The following is a 16,901-nucleotide window of genomic DNA, read 5'->3' on the forward strand; positions in this document are numbered from 1 at the left end:
GATTCAAACTCCAGTGGCTTCAATCTCGCACTAACACGTTGTCCACTTTTTGTTGTGTGTAAATAAAGATTAAAGATTGGTGGAGCCAGACTGAGGGCCCCCCACCCCCTGATGTTTTAGGTTCTCTCTACCTATTGTATTGGCCTTGGTTTCAATTTTCAAATACTTCTCCAGGATTCTGGATATCATTTTTTTTTTTTGAGCTAGAAAACCCAAAATGAGCTTCTCTTGGCTCAATTTTCAAATTTATTTGACAAATTTAAAAAGAGTTGAAACTCAAGAGCATAATAGTAGTTGATTTAAGTGGTTATTTCTCATTTCAAGTTGTACGCGGGATGCCGTTCTCTTTCCGCTCTCTTTTTCTTTTTCCTTTTCTTTTTGTGTGTGTGATAATTTCAAAAACTTCTCTTGAAATTTTTGACAATTTCATTCGGCTCCCCTGAGGTTTCAATAATTATATAGACCTCCCTCGGTCCAATCAAATGACTAAAATGTCCTCCACTTAATAGTTAATTCATAAAGGGACATTTAAAGTCAAAAGATACATCTTATTATTCTACTTGTTATTTCCTAATCTCAAAAAACAATCTCCATCAATTTTCTAATTTTCATTTCTTCCTCTCTTCCTCTCTCCCTCTCTCCCTCTTTTGTATTTTCCTCTTTTTTTCTCATACAACCGCTTCTCTCTCTCACCAAATATCACACTCCATTATTACCAATCACACAACTATCAATTTTTTTATGATCTCCAAAATTTATTTGTATTTTTTGTTTTCCTGTCTCTTTCTTACTAAAAAAAATTTTAGACCCTTTTTTTTCAATAGTTTTACTCTTTACAAATGTTAGCCAATTGAAATTATCAAATTGACAAGGTGTAGACTGTGAATTTTATTGTCAAATTAGGGGAAGATAAAAAATGTGGTAATGATATATGAAAAAAAATGAAATTGAGAGTTGGAACATAAAGAAATGACTATTATGTTTGTTAAGCAAAAAAGTCTATCAATTACTCATTGGTTCTCTCTCTTTTATTTACCTATTGATTGTGGTTTTACTATAAAAGGTAGAATTTTGTCTCTATTTCTAAGAGTACTAGAGCAATGATGAACTATATTTTTAGGGATACGGAGGCATTTCTTAGTTTAGTATTGGAAGTAGTAGTAGTGAGTTGCATTAGGCAAGAATTAACAAGTAATAAATTTTGAGATGAGTTTGACTCGCGGGTGTTTGTTTTTTACGGTGAGTATGACACATACAAGAAATTAAAAATTAAAACCTTGTTTTGTTTTGTCTTGTTCTCTAAAGAAGGGTCTTTTAGGATATTTGTGAAAAATTATAGGCTATTGGGTCTATGTTGTTACATAAACCTTAAAAGCAAGAGAGGTATGTGTAATTTTTAAAACTTGAGAGCAGTTCCCTATAATTTTGCTAGAAACCTGAAGGGAGGTTTCTGAAATTATCCCTTACTTTAATGCACTCTAAGTGCTGATGCATCCCCGGGAGCACCCAACAGCTTTATATACATCAACGTCAAATGTTATACTAGCATTTACGCCGCCCTACAATGGCACATTCGAGAGTCCCCTGATCCACTTACATAACTACTCCCTCCCTTTTTTTATAACTGACGTTTAAGATTTTACATACCAATTAAGAAAAGTTTTTTATTGTTTAAATCTATACACTATTTTCCTTTTGTACCCTCATTAATTGTCCAATTCACCCATGTTTTCTCTCACTAGAGTACTAAATGGTGCTGTTTTACTAGGCCAAAAGCAATGCAAACTAACTAGGAGTAGTAATTAAGAACCCTGTATTGGAAAAGAGAGATAAAAGGGTAAAATTGTGAAAAAATAATTAATGCTGCATGGGGATAGTAAAACGACAGATAAAAGTACTTAAGAGCAAATTTCTTAAACGTCAGTTATAAAAAAAGGGGGAGTATAATATTAGCGTATCCAAAGACATCACACGGAAGAAACTCTCTATATCATCATGCCTGAGCTGAGCAAAGTTGGAGTTTTTCTACGTAGCAAACTAGAGAAACTCTGTGGGATGCGTTTAATTGTCCCAGATTAGTATGAAAGAGATGGCATAAACCACCATAGAAGTTTACCATCACATTAGTTTAATGCTTGGGAGGGGTTGACCAAATTACATGCCTATCTTCCTCTTGTCTTATCTTTTTCCTTTTAATGCTTATGTACTTACCATGAGTGGAACTTGAATTCCCATACATTTTATATGCATTATTATTAGTCTTAAAAGTGACAAAGGTGGAGAATGAATAATTTATAAGGCTAAAGCTGAGCACCAAGGAATTGGTGGCCTTGGGCGCAATTAACAATACGGAATCAACAAGGAACTATTCTTCGACATCGATCTACTTGAAAATTCAAAGCATTATGCAATGACGAACTGAACTCACAGAGAAATAAAATTTTAATATTTCCAATTCCATTATATATACAAACAGGATTGTCTGCGAGGTTCTTTAAACGAGTATAAGAAATCATAGAACTTATACTCAAATGGGGTGCAGAAACAGAGGAAGAAGGCCTCAAGGTGCTCAATGACCAGCCTGCAGCCATCGCAAAACTAGTAGAGAATGATTGTAGGGCATTTTGTTTGCCCCGTCTTGTAAATTCGAGATCTTAAACTCGATATTTTGCACTGGATCTTGTACTGACTATTTGAATTTTAGTAACTTCTTTCTTACCAAAAAAAAAAAAGAACTTATACTCAAATAAATTCAGAGAGAAAAAAAAATCAGAGAAAGAGAGCGAGGGACGGAGAGGTAGTAATTCTACAACTAGTAGAATCTAACAGATCCTTAAGATGATACTATTAATGAACCTTGTTAGGCTAATACTAATAATAAAGCCAAGGACTTTCGCAAAACATGAAATGTTTGTGTTTGAATAGGAATTATTTGCCAAAAGTTTATTTGCTTACATCACAAACACATTTTTTAATACATATTTTTATCTTATCGATCACATTTTTATTTCACATACATTATTATATCATAAAAAGCGTTACAATAATTATTTCAAATGATCTCTATCCAAACACGCCTTTTTTTCCCTTTTCTTACTCAATATGACAAATCTTAAGAGTTAGTTTGGATTGCTATTTTTAAAAATTTATATATATATAAAAAAAAAAGTATACTCCAGCGATTTGTTAGTATGTAAAGTTAAAAAAAATGATTAAGAAATATGTTCACTAAAAATACAAAAAATTTTCTCCAAAAAGCGCTTCTTCTGTCGTGCCAACCGAACAATGGAGAGAGAGAGAGAGAGAGAGATAACACTAATGTGAAAGTTGCAAGCCAACGTACCCTTATCTTATATATCTAAAATTAAGCACATCGCTGGGAATTAAAAATGCTCGTGTTTTCTTCGTAGCATAGAATCTCTATCGTGTTATTTGCAGTAGGTAAGAAGATAATTGAGAAGAAGCTAAATGCCAAAACCAATTTGCTAAGAGAGAATGATGAAACAAGAGAGTAATTCACTAATAATAGCCGCCGTGGATTTAGCTTCATGCTGCTCCAATTCCTCAATGATTTACATCAGTCTCAAAAAAGTATCACCAACGTGATAAGAATGTAACCTATGTACCGCCAAACGTGTCATCAGACTAAAACTTGCCTAGACCTTGATGTGAATTCCTAGAATAGGCATCGCAGGTTGCAATGTTAAACTGTCGGTCGATATACAAGCTTGAAGATCCTCAAGAACCAGTGTCATGAAAAGAGGACCTTGCTACCGGGCGTGGGCGTCAAAACCCAGTAATGATATCCGCATCAGGATACTCCAATTTCACTGACAAAGTGAACACGTATCACAGAGAAGAGAGGAAACTCGACGACAAATTCCCTTTCCTCACCTTTGACCAGAAAAAGCAACAGCCTTGAAGTAGAATGTTGATGCCAAATGAGCTGATGAAGAAATGTTTATATCCACATGGTTCCTCACGATTTGCCTCGTATCATCTGAATTGACATTGCCTTCACTTTACGCGACTTGAAGATAGACTAACTAGGGTGCCTTGTGTGTCTGTGTTTTCCCTCTCATTTTTTCACATCTGAAAGAGAGCAAAACACCCTACGCTGTTACATGTCTGATATTCAGGAGCAATTTATTTTTAACGGTATTGAACAGACTTTGTCTTTTATTACATGGCTATACAAATGACTCAATTAGAGCAAAGTCGGACAATTTGAGCATAATGATATCAAAGACAAGAGTAGAAGCCATCAATGAATACGATGCTTAGAGAGGCAAAAGAGTATAACTCATAGGAACTTATGGCATCGCATATACAAGAAAAAAGATAAAAAGACTTCAGATGGCAGAGGGTCTCTTCAAATATTTTCTCAGCTTCTGTTAGCCACAGTTTTTTTTAAGGGTCACTTACTACAAAATAGGATTAATTCTATGTATATTGAGCTGTTATTAAGAATAAAGAACTAACACATTTAAATGTAGCCAAGAAAGGAAATCAGAGAATAAACAGTCAGAAAAGCAACTAACTTCTTAACAATCGAAGGATGCAGAAGCACATTCACTCCAATTACATGTGCTTTATGCCTTATCTCCGGTAATGAAAACAGATAGAACAGAAGTTATACTCTACCTAGAAATCTGTCAAAAGGTTCATAACACGCTAACCAATTTTCCCTGTTCAGTGTAGATAAATTACAAAACCAGATGGTTATTCATGTTTGGATGAATGGCTGTTTTACCAAGGTATACAGCTGTTTTACCAAGGGAATCAGTTAGTGTTCATAGTTCTTTTCTGCCTTTTGTCCATAACAAGAAGGATGTTCAAGCATTTTCTGTTCAAGATGCAAATAACAATTCCTCCACACAGGATAAAATAGAATCAAATGTTATACTTGATGAAAAAGACAGAAACATTAAAATTTTTTAATAGCTTCATTTAAATACAATAACCTTGTAGGTCAAAAACAACACAAGGTTAACAGCTAACAGCATTACCTTTGTCTTTAATGCCAGCGGAAAAATTTGCATTCCCGGTTAAATTATTCTCCATTGAGCTGCACCTTATAGGTGTATTAGATGGTCTAATTTGGGGTGGGGAGCATGGGTCAGTCCTACTTGGGTGCTCATTTGGGAACTGATGCCCCATCTGATGGTTTAAGTAGACGTCCAAGCTAGTCGTTGGCGTCGTTCCTACCTTTCTCTTGCTCTTAAACCTTCATCTAACAGAATTATGAGGAATGGAGAAGAGAATAGAGTGCTTGCATTTCTTATCCCTTTCTGGTAAAGTATCAAATAGTTATCTACAGTACCTGTCTTTCCGCTTCTCAAGATATCTTTGAACTGAAGCCTTTCTGCTTGCTGGGACATCTGCTTCATGAAAATTTAAAAGTTAAAAAATAAAATAAAAATAGGGCTGAATATTAATTCAAAGAATAGATGACAAAGCTTTAGTCATTTTTAATGCATTTTAATCTAGTATGTGGAACTAATTAATCCAAATGCTTGCAAGAAAAGTTCAATCACGTGAACTACATTAAGACAAACTTGGACCAGAGACCAAGGTAATTGGCTTCAGCACAATCTCAGCTAAAACAAATTTAAGCAGTTGCAAACCCATGATTTAGCAATAGTATGCATTGAAGATGAGATGTTAGGACAAGATGTCTGAGCACATGTTTAAAAGGAAAGTCCATTTTCTAGGTTGAAGAGAAGCGTTGGAGCTGGAGTCTCTTTCTATTATTTTTGCATATTCCATTGTACACACTTCCTCCTCAATCCCTGCTGAACATCCATGCGTCCAAAACATCAGAAGGTTAATTGTATTTCTTTTGGCTCTAAACATAGGTTTCTTTTCTCTCTCAACAGTCAAAAAACAAAACAAGTAGTACTCCTGGTGAAGGTTAACTAGATAATATCAAGATATCAGGACAGAAAATCAAACAGAATTATTCAAAAAAAACTGAAAACAAACGAAAAAGTGCAAGCATATTTTCCTTCCACCCAGGTGGGTGGACGAGGAGATTCAAGTAATATGGCTGCAAGAAAAAGTTATTTCTCATGTGAGATGGAGCTAGATAGAGAAAAACCAAGTAGTAAAAAATTGTCACCCATGATATACTGATGCTATATACCATGTAGTGATCTCAAGATGGACATGGTATAAAGCTACTAAAAGATAAAATTGCACTGCATGTCAACTATGAACAATGTAAAGCACAAGGATAAGTAAACTGGTTTTTCTTGTTAATTGAGAATGAAAACTATTTGCTTCAGAAGTTTTACTGTCGTGATTAATCACTCAAAATGTCCCAATGTTCCATTCACAGAGAAGAGAAGCTCGCATAGCTAAAAGCACCTACCAGGATTGTCTTCAGGAAACTTGTATTCTTCTCCATGCAGCCGAGTGCTCTCATTCATTTTAACTGTATAGAAAATCAAGACAATTAAATCAGGAACCAATTTAGCATGATCCATAGTTTATTACATAACTATGACTTGCATTGGTTTCACAGTCATAAGTCAACTCAAGCTGTTTGAAAAGAGGAGCTATTGAAACTTTGTTTAAGCCCAATTTTCAGGTCTGTGTTGATTTGATTTGTACAAGTCATAATCATGTAGCATTAAATCACACTCAACTACCAGAGAATCTATAAAGCCCAAACCAACTAAATAACAAATAAATTATAACCAGGATGCTAGAATGCCAATATAACCTGTTTGTGTATTTGGCAGTAGTATAACAGCAGAATCTGGACTTGCTTTTACACTTGTTGCCTGTAGGTGGCGTGTAGAAAGCAGCGCCAGAGAACTGTCAATGAGAGGTTCCTGAGGCAAATGAAGTGGGCTTGCAGCAAGATGCAAAAGTGCTTGTGCCTAAAAATGCATAATTAGGACAAGTTAGAAGCATAAGAATCACATTAACAACAAAAATCATAAACTTTCAGTGAAAAGAAATCTGAAAACCTTGTCAGCTGGGACATCATCATACACGTTCACTCTACCACAATAGAAGATTGTCATCTGTCCTACTGGAGTGTTTGAGGAATCTGTATTCCTGGGGATGTGGAGGTGAAATGTCTTAGGTGATATGCTAACAAGGATTAAAGAGCATTGATCAATTCAACTAAAGTTCATTTAGTCCATTGGGGTTTCACATCACACAAGCTCAAGTAAAAAAATTCCATAAAATAACAGATTGGTGTGAAGCTCTAGTAAAACATCTACCTTGACATAGTATTGAAATTATAGGTAACACAAGCTGTAAAAAGCCCAAAATTAGACAGGCAAGAAACGCCTGAAACTATGACAGACTACATGGTGGGGCCCTTGTGTGGTGTTTTTTTTTGTTTTGGGGGGGGGGGGGGGGAGCTGCTAAGCACATTCATTTTTATTGCCCTTCTAATGAAGCAGTCTCAAATTTTCTAGTCCTCAATCTGACAGCAGGAACTACTCCTGGATTTAAGCAGCAAAATAACTTTAAGTTGAAGCAGGACGATGGGATGAGAATTAATGTCTACTCACAAACATCATCAATTTTAAAGGAAAACAGAAAGAAAACTAAATCCAGTTTCATAACAAGGGTTTACATCTTTGCAAGTTTCTGTCTGTTCAAAGACTTGATCTTTCCATTAGGCCTCGGATACAACACCTCATGTTTATTTTAATTTTCTTACCAAAAAAAAAGAAAGAATGAAAGTTTGCAATTAACCAGCTTAAGCCATCCTGCCATTGAATAGACCAAGAATGCACAGGAAAACCTTAGCTATACATAATCTGACTGTCAAAGCATCCGTGAAACTCAGATAGTACAGCAATGCAACCTACATATATGAAACCTTCCCAAGCCCCACAGGACGACAAAGACATTCAAGAAGATGAAAAAAGAAAATTAAGCAAAAATGAAAAATCCACTTGTTACTCAAAGAACATAGCCTCAAGCATCAAAATTGGCCGGCTATAAACAAGGAGTCGACCACGGAATTCCTACAAATGTGAAAGGCTAATAACCTTGGGGGAGTCGAGTCACTGTCCCCCACAAGGAGACGGCCAGAAACATCAGGCTTTTCTACATCCTTCCCACCCTCATACGGCACTGCTTCTTCCGCCGACTCAGAAACTTCAGCATCGGCGCTGGTTCCCCTGGTTGCCTACATTTGGTTTCGATAAGTCATTAAACAAATCGAGAAAACAATTAATAAGTGCAACTATGGCAGGCACTTTATTTACTAACACAGTAAAGAAATACAAACAAAAGAGGTAAGAAGGAGCTAAGCTAATGATGCTTAGAAATAATAAAACAAATAATAGTAGTAATAACAATATCATAGTAGCAGAGACAAGGAGAACAATGCAGAGCGGGGAAGAATTATTGAAACGCACACTGTTCAAAGAGGGATTATCATTTTTGTTGTTGTTGTTGTTGTTGAGATTATCAAAACGGGGACGGGGAATGTAGCGCTTCTTGCAGGTGCCGGCGGCGGAGTCTGAATCCGATGTCGGGGGCTCTAGGAGCGTTTTAAGTGATATAACTTGCTGGATCGCCTGTGATTTGTTCCAGGACGGCCGTCTCATCCCTGTATGGACATCATCCTCGTTCACGTGGGTCTCTCTTTTTTCTTTTTTTTTTTTCCAAAAATGTATATTAAAGGGGGGAAAAAAAGAGAAAAAAACTCATGGCACCATTACTTTATTATCCCACTTTCCACTCTACAAACATTTTTAAAAAATTAATAATAATAAACGCCTATCGTGAGAAATTTTCCACAACTACCTTTCTCCTTGAGGTAACGGCGGCAATCTTCTCGAGTGAGCTGAGAAATGTCGTCTTCGGTAAGTTGTTGGAGAGGCTTATCGAGAGGTGACTTGGAAAGGGGTTCTTCCGGTGGCATGGCGGAAGAAATTCCCCTGAATTTCTCACCCGGTATTTGTCCGATATAATGGTTCCTTGTTCTGGCGTAAGGAGAGATCGATCGACGGCTATGGTGAAACTCAGAGGCAGTTGCAGCAGCAGCAAGACTAGTGAAGAGAGTGAGAGTGTGGTTGGGTTGAACTTCAGAATTGGTGGCTGAGTGAATGTTAGTGTGTGAGTGTGTGTGCGCCTCGGGAAATTGGCCGCGGCGTCGCCGCTATGTTTTCGGGGCTCTTTTATTCAAGGAATGGTGGGCATGGGGCTGGGGGGCATTCAAGCCTACAACCCCAGGACGCCACGTACTTGCGTTCCTCGATTTTACAATTTTCTCCTCCCACATGCCCACAATTCACTCATTTCTTGCTCTTCATAATAGCTTTCATTTTTTGCCTCCCTCCAATTTTTCTTTCCCACCTCCAGACTCTCAACGTGTAGCCTGTGTTCACCGTTCCCTTTTTTTTTTTTTACTCTAACTTATTTTAAGGAAGTCCAACTGGGTCATGGAGGGCAACTAAACTACCATCAGATAGATGAGTACACTTTGCACTAGTATGGACTCGAAGAAGCCATGGTGACACTATACATTATATGAACTTGGAGAAGCCGTATACTAGTGACAAAGAGATGGAAGGTAAAATTTGTATCCTTAATCTCCCACCCCTCAAAGATTTAAAGTCTCTTGTGATGGCCAACAACCAACGAGCAGTTGGTTTGTTCTATGTAGTTATTTACCTTTTTCCATATTTCAAAAAGAAGGGCCTTGTTCAGGTTGCTAATTTTCGCAAAAAAAAAAAAGAAAAAGATTTAAAAAGTCCAGTATATTTTTGTCAAATGAAATTTTCAATCCTTGCATTGAAATTTTGATTTTACATTCTTACAATATCAAGTCGGTCAAATTTGGTCATAACTGAGGTTTTTTATCATTGTTTAACATGAATACACAATGTGAACCACATGAGATTATTTTTTTAGTGCAAATATGTCGGATCTTATTTGCAGTTAAACAAATTATCCAACCCACATTTATTTTTACTCCTATAAAATATTTGTAACCAAATAAATTACCCAACTCATATCTATTTTTGCTCTTAAAATGAGATTTGAATTTTTTATACATTAAAAAAATCTCGTATGGACCACATTGTAGATTTAGGCTAAAAAATGATTGAAAACCTAAGTTACGACCAAATTTGGTTGACTAAATTTTATAAGGGACAAAAAATCAGTGTTTTAAAATATAGTTGGTAAAATGTAAAAAATATTTTGAAATGAAAAAATAATAGCTATTTAAAGAAGGGGGAGAAACAAATTACAAGAGGTCAACACAAATATCTAGTAAACCAAATCACCTTAGGTGAGCAAACCACCAAGTGAGGCGCATGATGCAATTTTGGCTGCAAATCAATAATAATGATTCAAATATTTGCACTTCCAATTAAATTCGAAGGATGTATAATAATACACTCATCTAGTCTCATTTAGTTTAGAGATAAAAAGAGTAGTCTTGATTGCAAGTCAAGGATTAAAACTCTTGCACTTGCATGTATAGTACTACACCTTCTCATTTTGACTTTGGGGTGGGGCTCTTTGGTGTAAGAGTAGTATCAACTACACCCTCTCTAGTTTAGAGGTGTAGGAGTAGTTCTTATTGCATGTAGAAGGGTTTAACCCTTGTACTTGTGGCTAAATCCAAAGGGTAGGTAGCATGCTATAGAGGTGGTGCGTTCCTCTCCTTCTAAGCCCCCTAATTTATATTACCAGTACAGGATTAGTGCGTAGATATTGACGTTTGACCCAAAAAAGATAACAAGCGTCTGGTCGTGGGACCAGTATACGATGGAATTTGGTGGTACATCCTGTTTCGCCACGCGTTAAGCTATCCGAATTCGATAGCGGTCTGACGAATACAAGAAGAGTGAACCGCGGAGTAGCTGATCAAACTAACTCTCGACCCTTGGGCTTTCCACTCTGTCAATTTTTCATTTTATGACCCGGGGGCCCACTTATCCGGCATAGCACGGGTAGATAGGGCCACGTTGCATCCTTGCAATTGAACCATCCCGTCCCACGGTCCATTCCTCGACCATAGTTCGCATCGTAGGGCCATTTTGTTGCTTAAATGAGTATTGTTCGTGTTCTTTCAAACCCCACCGAGGGCCCCACACCCCCCCAATAAAAAAAAAACCTTAGGACTTTATCTTTTAAATTCACCTCAACGAACGGTCGAAGATTTGGACTTTCGGAATATATCGGCGTCCCGCTGATTAACATTAGTCTGTTCTGGTATGTCATCGGACGGAATTTAGGAGGCCTTCGTTCTTCTACCCGACTCTTGTCCAGTTCGAAAATAAAAAAGCATATTTTGTTTGTGAGGCAAATTTCATCGGGTTTTAGTTTTAGTTTTTTTTTTCGTAAATATTACTACCAAGATTTCTGGCTAGCATCAAATTTGACTCTCAAGCGGATTAAAATTTTTCTTGAATGAGAGAAGAATAATTTAAGTCATAGCATTCTTCATTAAATTTTTACTAGAATTAATGTTTCATGATAATAAGGATCATAAAAATGGTCAAATAATCGTGAAGGATATATGGCGTAATATGGAGTATAACACAAAAATGTTTTGAGCGGCGGATCAAATGCCAAAATTCTACTCGTGAGATATCCAAGATAATTTTCATATGCATTAATAATTTTTTTTCTTGGTGAAAGCGGGAACTGACATGCCTTGAATAGTACTTTACTTTATGGTATTTACCCTTTTTCTCTTGGGACTGGGATGCGTGGGAGGGGAGAACAGGATGCACCATGAAATAAGTAGTGAAAAAGCTCGGATCTGACTGAAATTTCGGGATAAATCCGCAAATACAGCCAGGGCCAAAGGCCTAGGAAACTGAAAATTTGATAAGTTTTTCAGTTTGGACCGATATTTTTAGAAATTTTTGTAAAAATATATATTATAGTGATTTGATATATATATATAAAAAAAAATACATTCACAGAAAATGTATCGCAATCCAAACAAGGGAAAGAGTGGAACTGGCGGACTAAACATAAAGATGCTTGGGTTGAAGATACATCAATCTGTGTCACAAAGGAATGGCTTTGTAGCTACGCTGGGGAACTTTATGAATGGTAGCCCAAATAAGGTCAAAGTACAAAGGGAATTGGGCTATAGCAAACAAGGTGACGGGCAAGCACGTCACTGCATAAACGGGGAAGGCCGCGAACTTGAGCTTATCTTTGAGCACAAAAAAGTGGCCGGAGCAGAATGAGATGAGAATGGAAGCTATGGATACAAACAGCGAAGTTAAGCCCAACAGAAGCTTACTGGGCAAGCTGGTGGCAAAATCTTGTTCTTGGTACCTGGACGTGAGAATGGCTAGAAACATGACTAAGGAGGTGACCGAAAAGCAAAGTGCAACGAGGGATGAAATGGCGAAGCAGTCAAATGCCGGCTCGTTCTCCAGCGTTGGCGTACCGATGTCTTGCTTGACACCGCCTGGAACGGTGGTTGATGTTGCAAAGGCAACCGTGGCTATGAGTGCTGCCACGACGGAGCATGATTGGGAGGTGTTGGTCAGCCACTGTCCCCCGCTCTTCACGAGCTCCTGGTGAGTTTCAGTGAACACGTCCTTGGGGATCCTTCCTTCCTTGTTAACGCGTGCAAAGAAGTGCTGAGGCATGGACTTCTTGACATACTGCATCCACAACATCAATTGGATCAATTTCTTCGCAAAATAAATGTCTCTGGAATTTCGTATATGTTAAAAGAGAAGTTCGGGTTTCAATATCTCTTACCTCGTACCACTTGATCTCCCATTGCATTTGCAACGCAGCACCTGGGATGAGCCAAGGTCGATATTCTCCTAGCCTTGCTGCAAGATGTAATGCACTATTGCCATCCTTGTCAACTTTTCGGAATATGGAGTCTCTCATTATTTTCATGTCGAGTAAAAGCCGGTAAACATAGGGCTGTCTGTTCTCAACCGCTAACAGAACTACATTCTTCTTATCGGAATTCATGTCGTGAAGTGCCACAGGAAAAAGTTGAAGAATTTTGTACACCATCTCAACCACACCATTCTTTGCAGCAATCAGTATAGGTGTCTCCCTCTTCCCCGTTTCAGTGTCTTGCCCATTCCCTCCTGCCCATAAAGATTTCTGTCTAGTCAGGTCACTAAACAAAGAAATTGCCTTCAGTAGTCCGAGTGCAATGTCTCAACAAGAAAATTATTTGTCTAAGAAACGATCGATGAAAAGTCTGTGCTGAGACTGTGGTTAATTCAATTCCATATCCGTTTTATTGCCAGGCAGAGTTGTGCTGTGGTCATGCCAAAAGAATTACCTTCTGCGGGTGGCGGCGGAATTAGCGAAGCAGAGAAGGCAACGCCACCCCCATCCATTAATGAATAAGGCTTTGTTCCGTCGTCTTTGAGTAATGGTGCATCTGGTGGATTCTGTCCATTATCTTCATATTCATGTCTAGAAGTGCGCTTAAGAAGTTCATCTAAGACCTGGACCGACCATACGTGCTTCTGTTTTCTATTCTGCAGCTTAACTATCTCCATTGAACCTGTGCAAAATGCTCAAGCTAATGACTGGAAAGCCTTCAGAGTGCCAAAACACTTGGTAAGTGCATAATGCAAGGTTTTGCCTTATGTACCTAAGCCGAAGATAATTAGCATTGCCTTGGACATGAACTTAATTGCATCAAAGCAAGTAACATAAATGGCCGGAAAAGCAGGACGCCCTTCAGCTCTTTGCCTTTGATGCAATGCTGATAAAGAAGCGATACAACAAATCAGCGACTTGGGAGCAAGATTGGATCCATGAAGATCCTAAATTCACTGTATACGGATCCTTTTCAAGTTTTTATGTATTAGAAGCAACATATCAATTTATAATGTACTCCATTTGCTCAAGCACTTCATGTGCAGCTTCTTCAGTATCTGCAACAAAATAAGGAAAGTCCACAAAAAAGGTCCCTTTTTTCTTTAATAGATGCGCTTTCACGGATGAATACTAACAGGGGTAAATTAATCGTCAGTAGTTTGTCAAAATGTTGAAGAACTACATGAAGACTGTTCTTTGAAAAATGCTAGACTTTAGCGTGTCATCTTCACATGCAGCATAGAAGGTCTATATATCATCATGAGTTTCTCCTAAATACTTGACCTTTTTGTTCGCTGTGCTTCCCATCGGGGTCCTCAGCATCTGCTTGTTGGCCGCCATCATTCTTTCCCCTACCTAGTACTGTCCATTGTAAATGAAAAATAGTTTAGCTTCAGCATTTCGGGCACATAGATTCGGATGAATATAGATGGACAGGTCTTTGGCAACATGTATGTTCAATGTTGCACTAGAAGCATCTTTTAAATTTAAATCACCATCGAATAAATGGAGTCAACAAAACGAGTTACTAAATTTGAATTGAAGATGAACAGCGAGCGCAATGGTATTTGATCTGCCAATAGATCCTCTACTCACCAAGTAACCGAAAAGCTCTCCCAATTAGCCAGCCAAAGTTGGCACAGCTTTGATAATTTTCTGGATATTTGGCATTCTCGCTGTATTTGAGCTCTCGAAACAGTGGTTGACGATAATGAGTCCGAGGCTCCAGCTTATCGATGATTATGACTTGAAAAATAGTACTCATGTTAGTCATACAAAAGTATAACTCTGTTGCACAGATCTCAAAAGTAATGGAGCAGAGTTTTTCCCAACTTGCACGAGTTTTGTGAATCTCAAATTTCAGATAGTTTTGCCATAAATTCACCTTGGATTTGAGAGGGAGCTAAGAGAGACTTACAATGATAAATAATTTTGTAATATCCTCTGATACGGCTTCCAGTTTTGAAGGCTGAAGGCTTAGTGGCTAGAAGGTGGAGTGGAGATAAGCCTTGTTCGTTGACGCAGCTAACAAGATCCTCATATAGATGAATTATCTGGAAGGCCAACTCTGTGAACAACACCGATGAAAAACTCGATTAAGCTTCAGGTAGAAGTAGATAACACTACTAACTCAGCCCTCAAGGCGTACTAGTACCAATACTTGAGTGACACAAATAGGGGGTTCAATATCGATGGATCAAGGAAATTGTTCCGCTGAACTACTATATATGTATATATATATATATATATTAAAAGTTGCTCCAGCTTACAAAGGTAAAAGCAGCAGAACGGAAAGTTACCAAAATACTCTCCTGCTATGGCACAGTGAAGAATGGTCTCGCCATCATTCCTTCTGCAGAAGGAATAGCCTTGATCGCTTCCGCAAAGGGAATGCAGACAGAGGAAAGCATCTTTCCTGCCGTGAAGAGCAGCTAAGAAGAATGGAGTCTCGCTATCATGGTTTCGACGGCCCATGAGTTTGGTCTCTCTGCTAGCAATGAAATGGCACATCCGAACGTTTCCCAGTGATGCTGCTAAATGGAGAGGTGTGTTCCCTCGCTCATTCTCTGCCATAAGGGCCTCCATTACTTTTATCTCCGACCTTGCAACCATCAATTGTATCAGTCGTTCGACTGCGCGCTCTTGCCCGTCTGAGATGGCAATATGCAATGCTGTATCCCCTGATCTTGTTATTTTGGCCGTGTGAGTCTCGGGATGGTTCTCGTACATTTCTATGACTCCATCCCAATCAGCTTTCATGGCAGCGTGGAACAATTTTTTCTTAATATCCTCGAGTCCGATGGGCGACGCATCCGACGTAGATGTCATATTTCTTTCTGTGTATCGTTGATAGTGAACTAGGAGGAGTGTACCGCGCTACGCGCGGTAGAAGTTTAAGGATTGCCCAGAAATGTGTAAGAAAAATTTAGATGTTTATATATGTATTGATTTTTGGTTTGCAGTTATTAATTGCTGGTATGTCATTTAAGCTAAGTTGTTTGTAGAGTAAAAATCGATCTGGAATGTATACAATATTTTAATCTGAATGCTTTGGTCAATTAAATTTGTTTTAATATGTGGATAATCGGTGATATTTAATGTAGAGGTGAAATTTGACTGTAAAATAAATAAGTATGCGATAAAAGAGGAATATAAAGCTAAACAGAATGAAATAGTAAATATAGTTACTGCTTGCAGCAATTGTGATGAAATATACATAGTAGAAAAGAGATTGAGGTCGATAGGAATGCATGTTAAATAAGTAAAAGGTTATTTTTCTCTCTTGTCCTTGGATTTCTCTGATGAATAGCAACACAATCAAAGATATGGTTGGATTTTTATAACATCGTAGGATTTTTTGATCATTCTTGGTAATTTTTTTTTTGGATTTTTTGCTCACGACATCAAGAGCAGCTTGTTCAGCCACCCGTGCTAGCTTTTCCCGGGCCAAGTGATCCTACTCAATTTACTTTCGGTGGAAGAGGGACTTGAGCTTGAAGCGGTGGAGGTGGAGGTGGATGTGGAGGTGGAGTTCGAAAATGATTGTCCATTGTTTGTTGTACTGCCGGGAATATTCTGCTAGTTCTAGTGCTAGCAGTCGTCTTTGCTACAGAGAAATGTTTTGTAATTGGGAGGCTTGTCGAGAAATGTGTAAAAAAAACTTAGATGTTTATATATGTATTGATTTTTGGTTTGCAGTTATTAAATGTTGGTATGTCATTTAAGCAAAGTTGTTTGTAGAGTAAAAATCGATCTGGAAACTATAAAATATTTTAATCTGAATGTTTTGGTCAATTATATTTGTTTTAATATGTGGATAATCGGTGACATTTAATGTAGAGGTGAAATTTGACTGTAAAATAAATAAGTATGCAATAAAAGAGGAATATAAAGCTAAACAGAATAAAATAGTAAATATACTTACTGATTGTAGCAATTGTGATGAAATACACATAGTAGAAAGCAGATTAAAGTCGATAGGAATGCATGTTAAATAAGTAAAAGGTTAGTCATTGATGTTAAGATTGTTCATGTTAATATTTTCAGCATTAAAGACTTCGTCGATTGAGTAGGATGTGATTATT

The 16,901-nt window shown here is 37.6% G+C and overlaps 2 protein-coding genes across 4 annotated transcripts; both read right to left on the bottom strand.

Annotated features, from left to right (window-relative positions):
- Positions 1-3,496: 3,496 nt before the first annotated feature.
- Positions 3,497-9,158, bottom strand: LOC113752254 (protein TIFY 4B-like). Of its 3 annotated transcripts, XM_027296377.1 has the most exons (9): positions 8,785-9,158; positions 8,394-8,587; positions 8,022-8,161; positions 6,978-7,068; positions 6,728-6,887; positions 6,374-6,436; positions 5,324-5,381; positions 5,010-5,227; positions 3,497-4,092 (listed from the first exon to the last, which is right to left on the bottom strand). In XM_027296377.1, exons 1-9 carry the CDS (start codon positions 8,900-8,902, stop codon positions 4,079-4,081), a joined length of 1,056 nt encoding a protein of 351 aa, XP_027152178.1. In that variant the 5' UTR covers positions 8,903-9,158; the 3' UTR covers positions 3,497-4,078. The 3 variants fall into 3 exon arrangements, with proteins under 3 accessions (XP_027152178.1, XP_027152183.1, XP_027152189.1); XM_027296382.1 differs by lacking the exon at positions 5,010-5,227; XM_027296388.1 differs by lacking the exon at positions 3,497-4,092 and having other exon boundaries at positions 5,145-5,233.
- Positions 9,159-11,938: 2,780 nt separating this feature from the next.
- LOC113773899 lies at positions 11,939-15,645 on the bottom strand. Its single transcript, XM_027318502.1, has 8 exons — positions 15,117-15,645; positions 14,735-14,884; positions 14,413-14,562; positions 14,101-14,178; positions 13,589-13,702; positions 13,271-13,498; positions 12,724-13,070; positions 11,939-12,623 (listed from the first exon to the last, which is right to left on the bottom strand). The coding sequence occupies exons 1-8, from the start codon at positions 15,643-15,645 to the stop codon at positions 12,012-12,014; spliced, it is 2,208 nt and encodes a 735-aa protein (XP_027174303.1). The 3' UTR covers positions 11,939-12,011.
- Between the last annotated feature and the right edge of the window lie 1,256 nt (positions 15,646-16,901).

Source organism: Coffea eugenioides, chromosome 1, assembly GCF_003713205.1.
Source record: "Coffea eugenioides isolate CCC68of chromosome 1, Ceug_1.0, whole genome shotgun sequence".
Lineage (NCBI taxonomy): Eukaryota > Viridiplantae > Streptophyta > Magnoliopsida > Gentianales > Rubiaceae > Coffea > Coffea eugenioides.

What these genes read in the sequence shown, in the direction of transcription:
- LOC113752254 (XM_027296377.1), bottom strand. Translation starts at nt 8,902, where the DNA reads ATGCCACCGGAAGAACCCCTTTCCAAGTCACCTCTCGATAAGCCTCTC. An exon ending in ACTGCCAAATACACAAACAG is followed by an intron (nt 6,437 to 6,727) that starts GTTATATTGGCA and finishes TTTTCTATACAG; the next exon opens with TTAAAATGAATGAGAGCACT. An exon ending in GTTTCCTGAAGACAATCCTG is followed by an intron (nt 5,382 to 6,373) that starts GTAGGTGCTTTT and finishes TTCATGAAGCAG; the next exon opens with ATGTCCCAGCAAGCAGAAAG.
- LOC113773899 (XM_027318502.1), bottom strand. Translation starts at nt 15,645, where the DNA reads ATGACATCTACGTCGGATGCGTCGCCCATCGGACTCGAGGATATTAAG. An exon ending in CATAGCAGGAGAGTATTTTG is followed by an intron (nt 14,885 to 15,116) that starts GTAACTTTCCGT and finishes TGTTGTTCACAG; the next exon opens with AGTTGGCCTTCCAGATAATT. An exon ending in GCTAATTATCTTCGGCTTAG is followed by an intron (nt 13,499 to 13,588) that starts GTACATAAGGCA and finishes CATTTTGCACAG; the next exon opens with GTTCAATGGAGATAGTTAAG.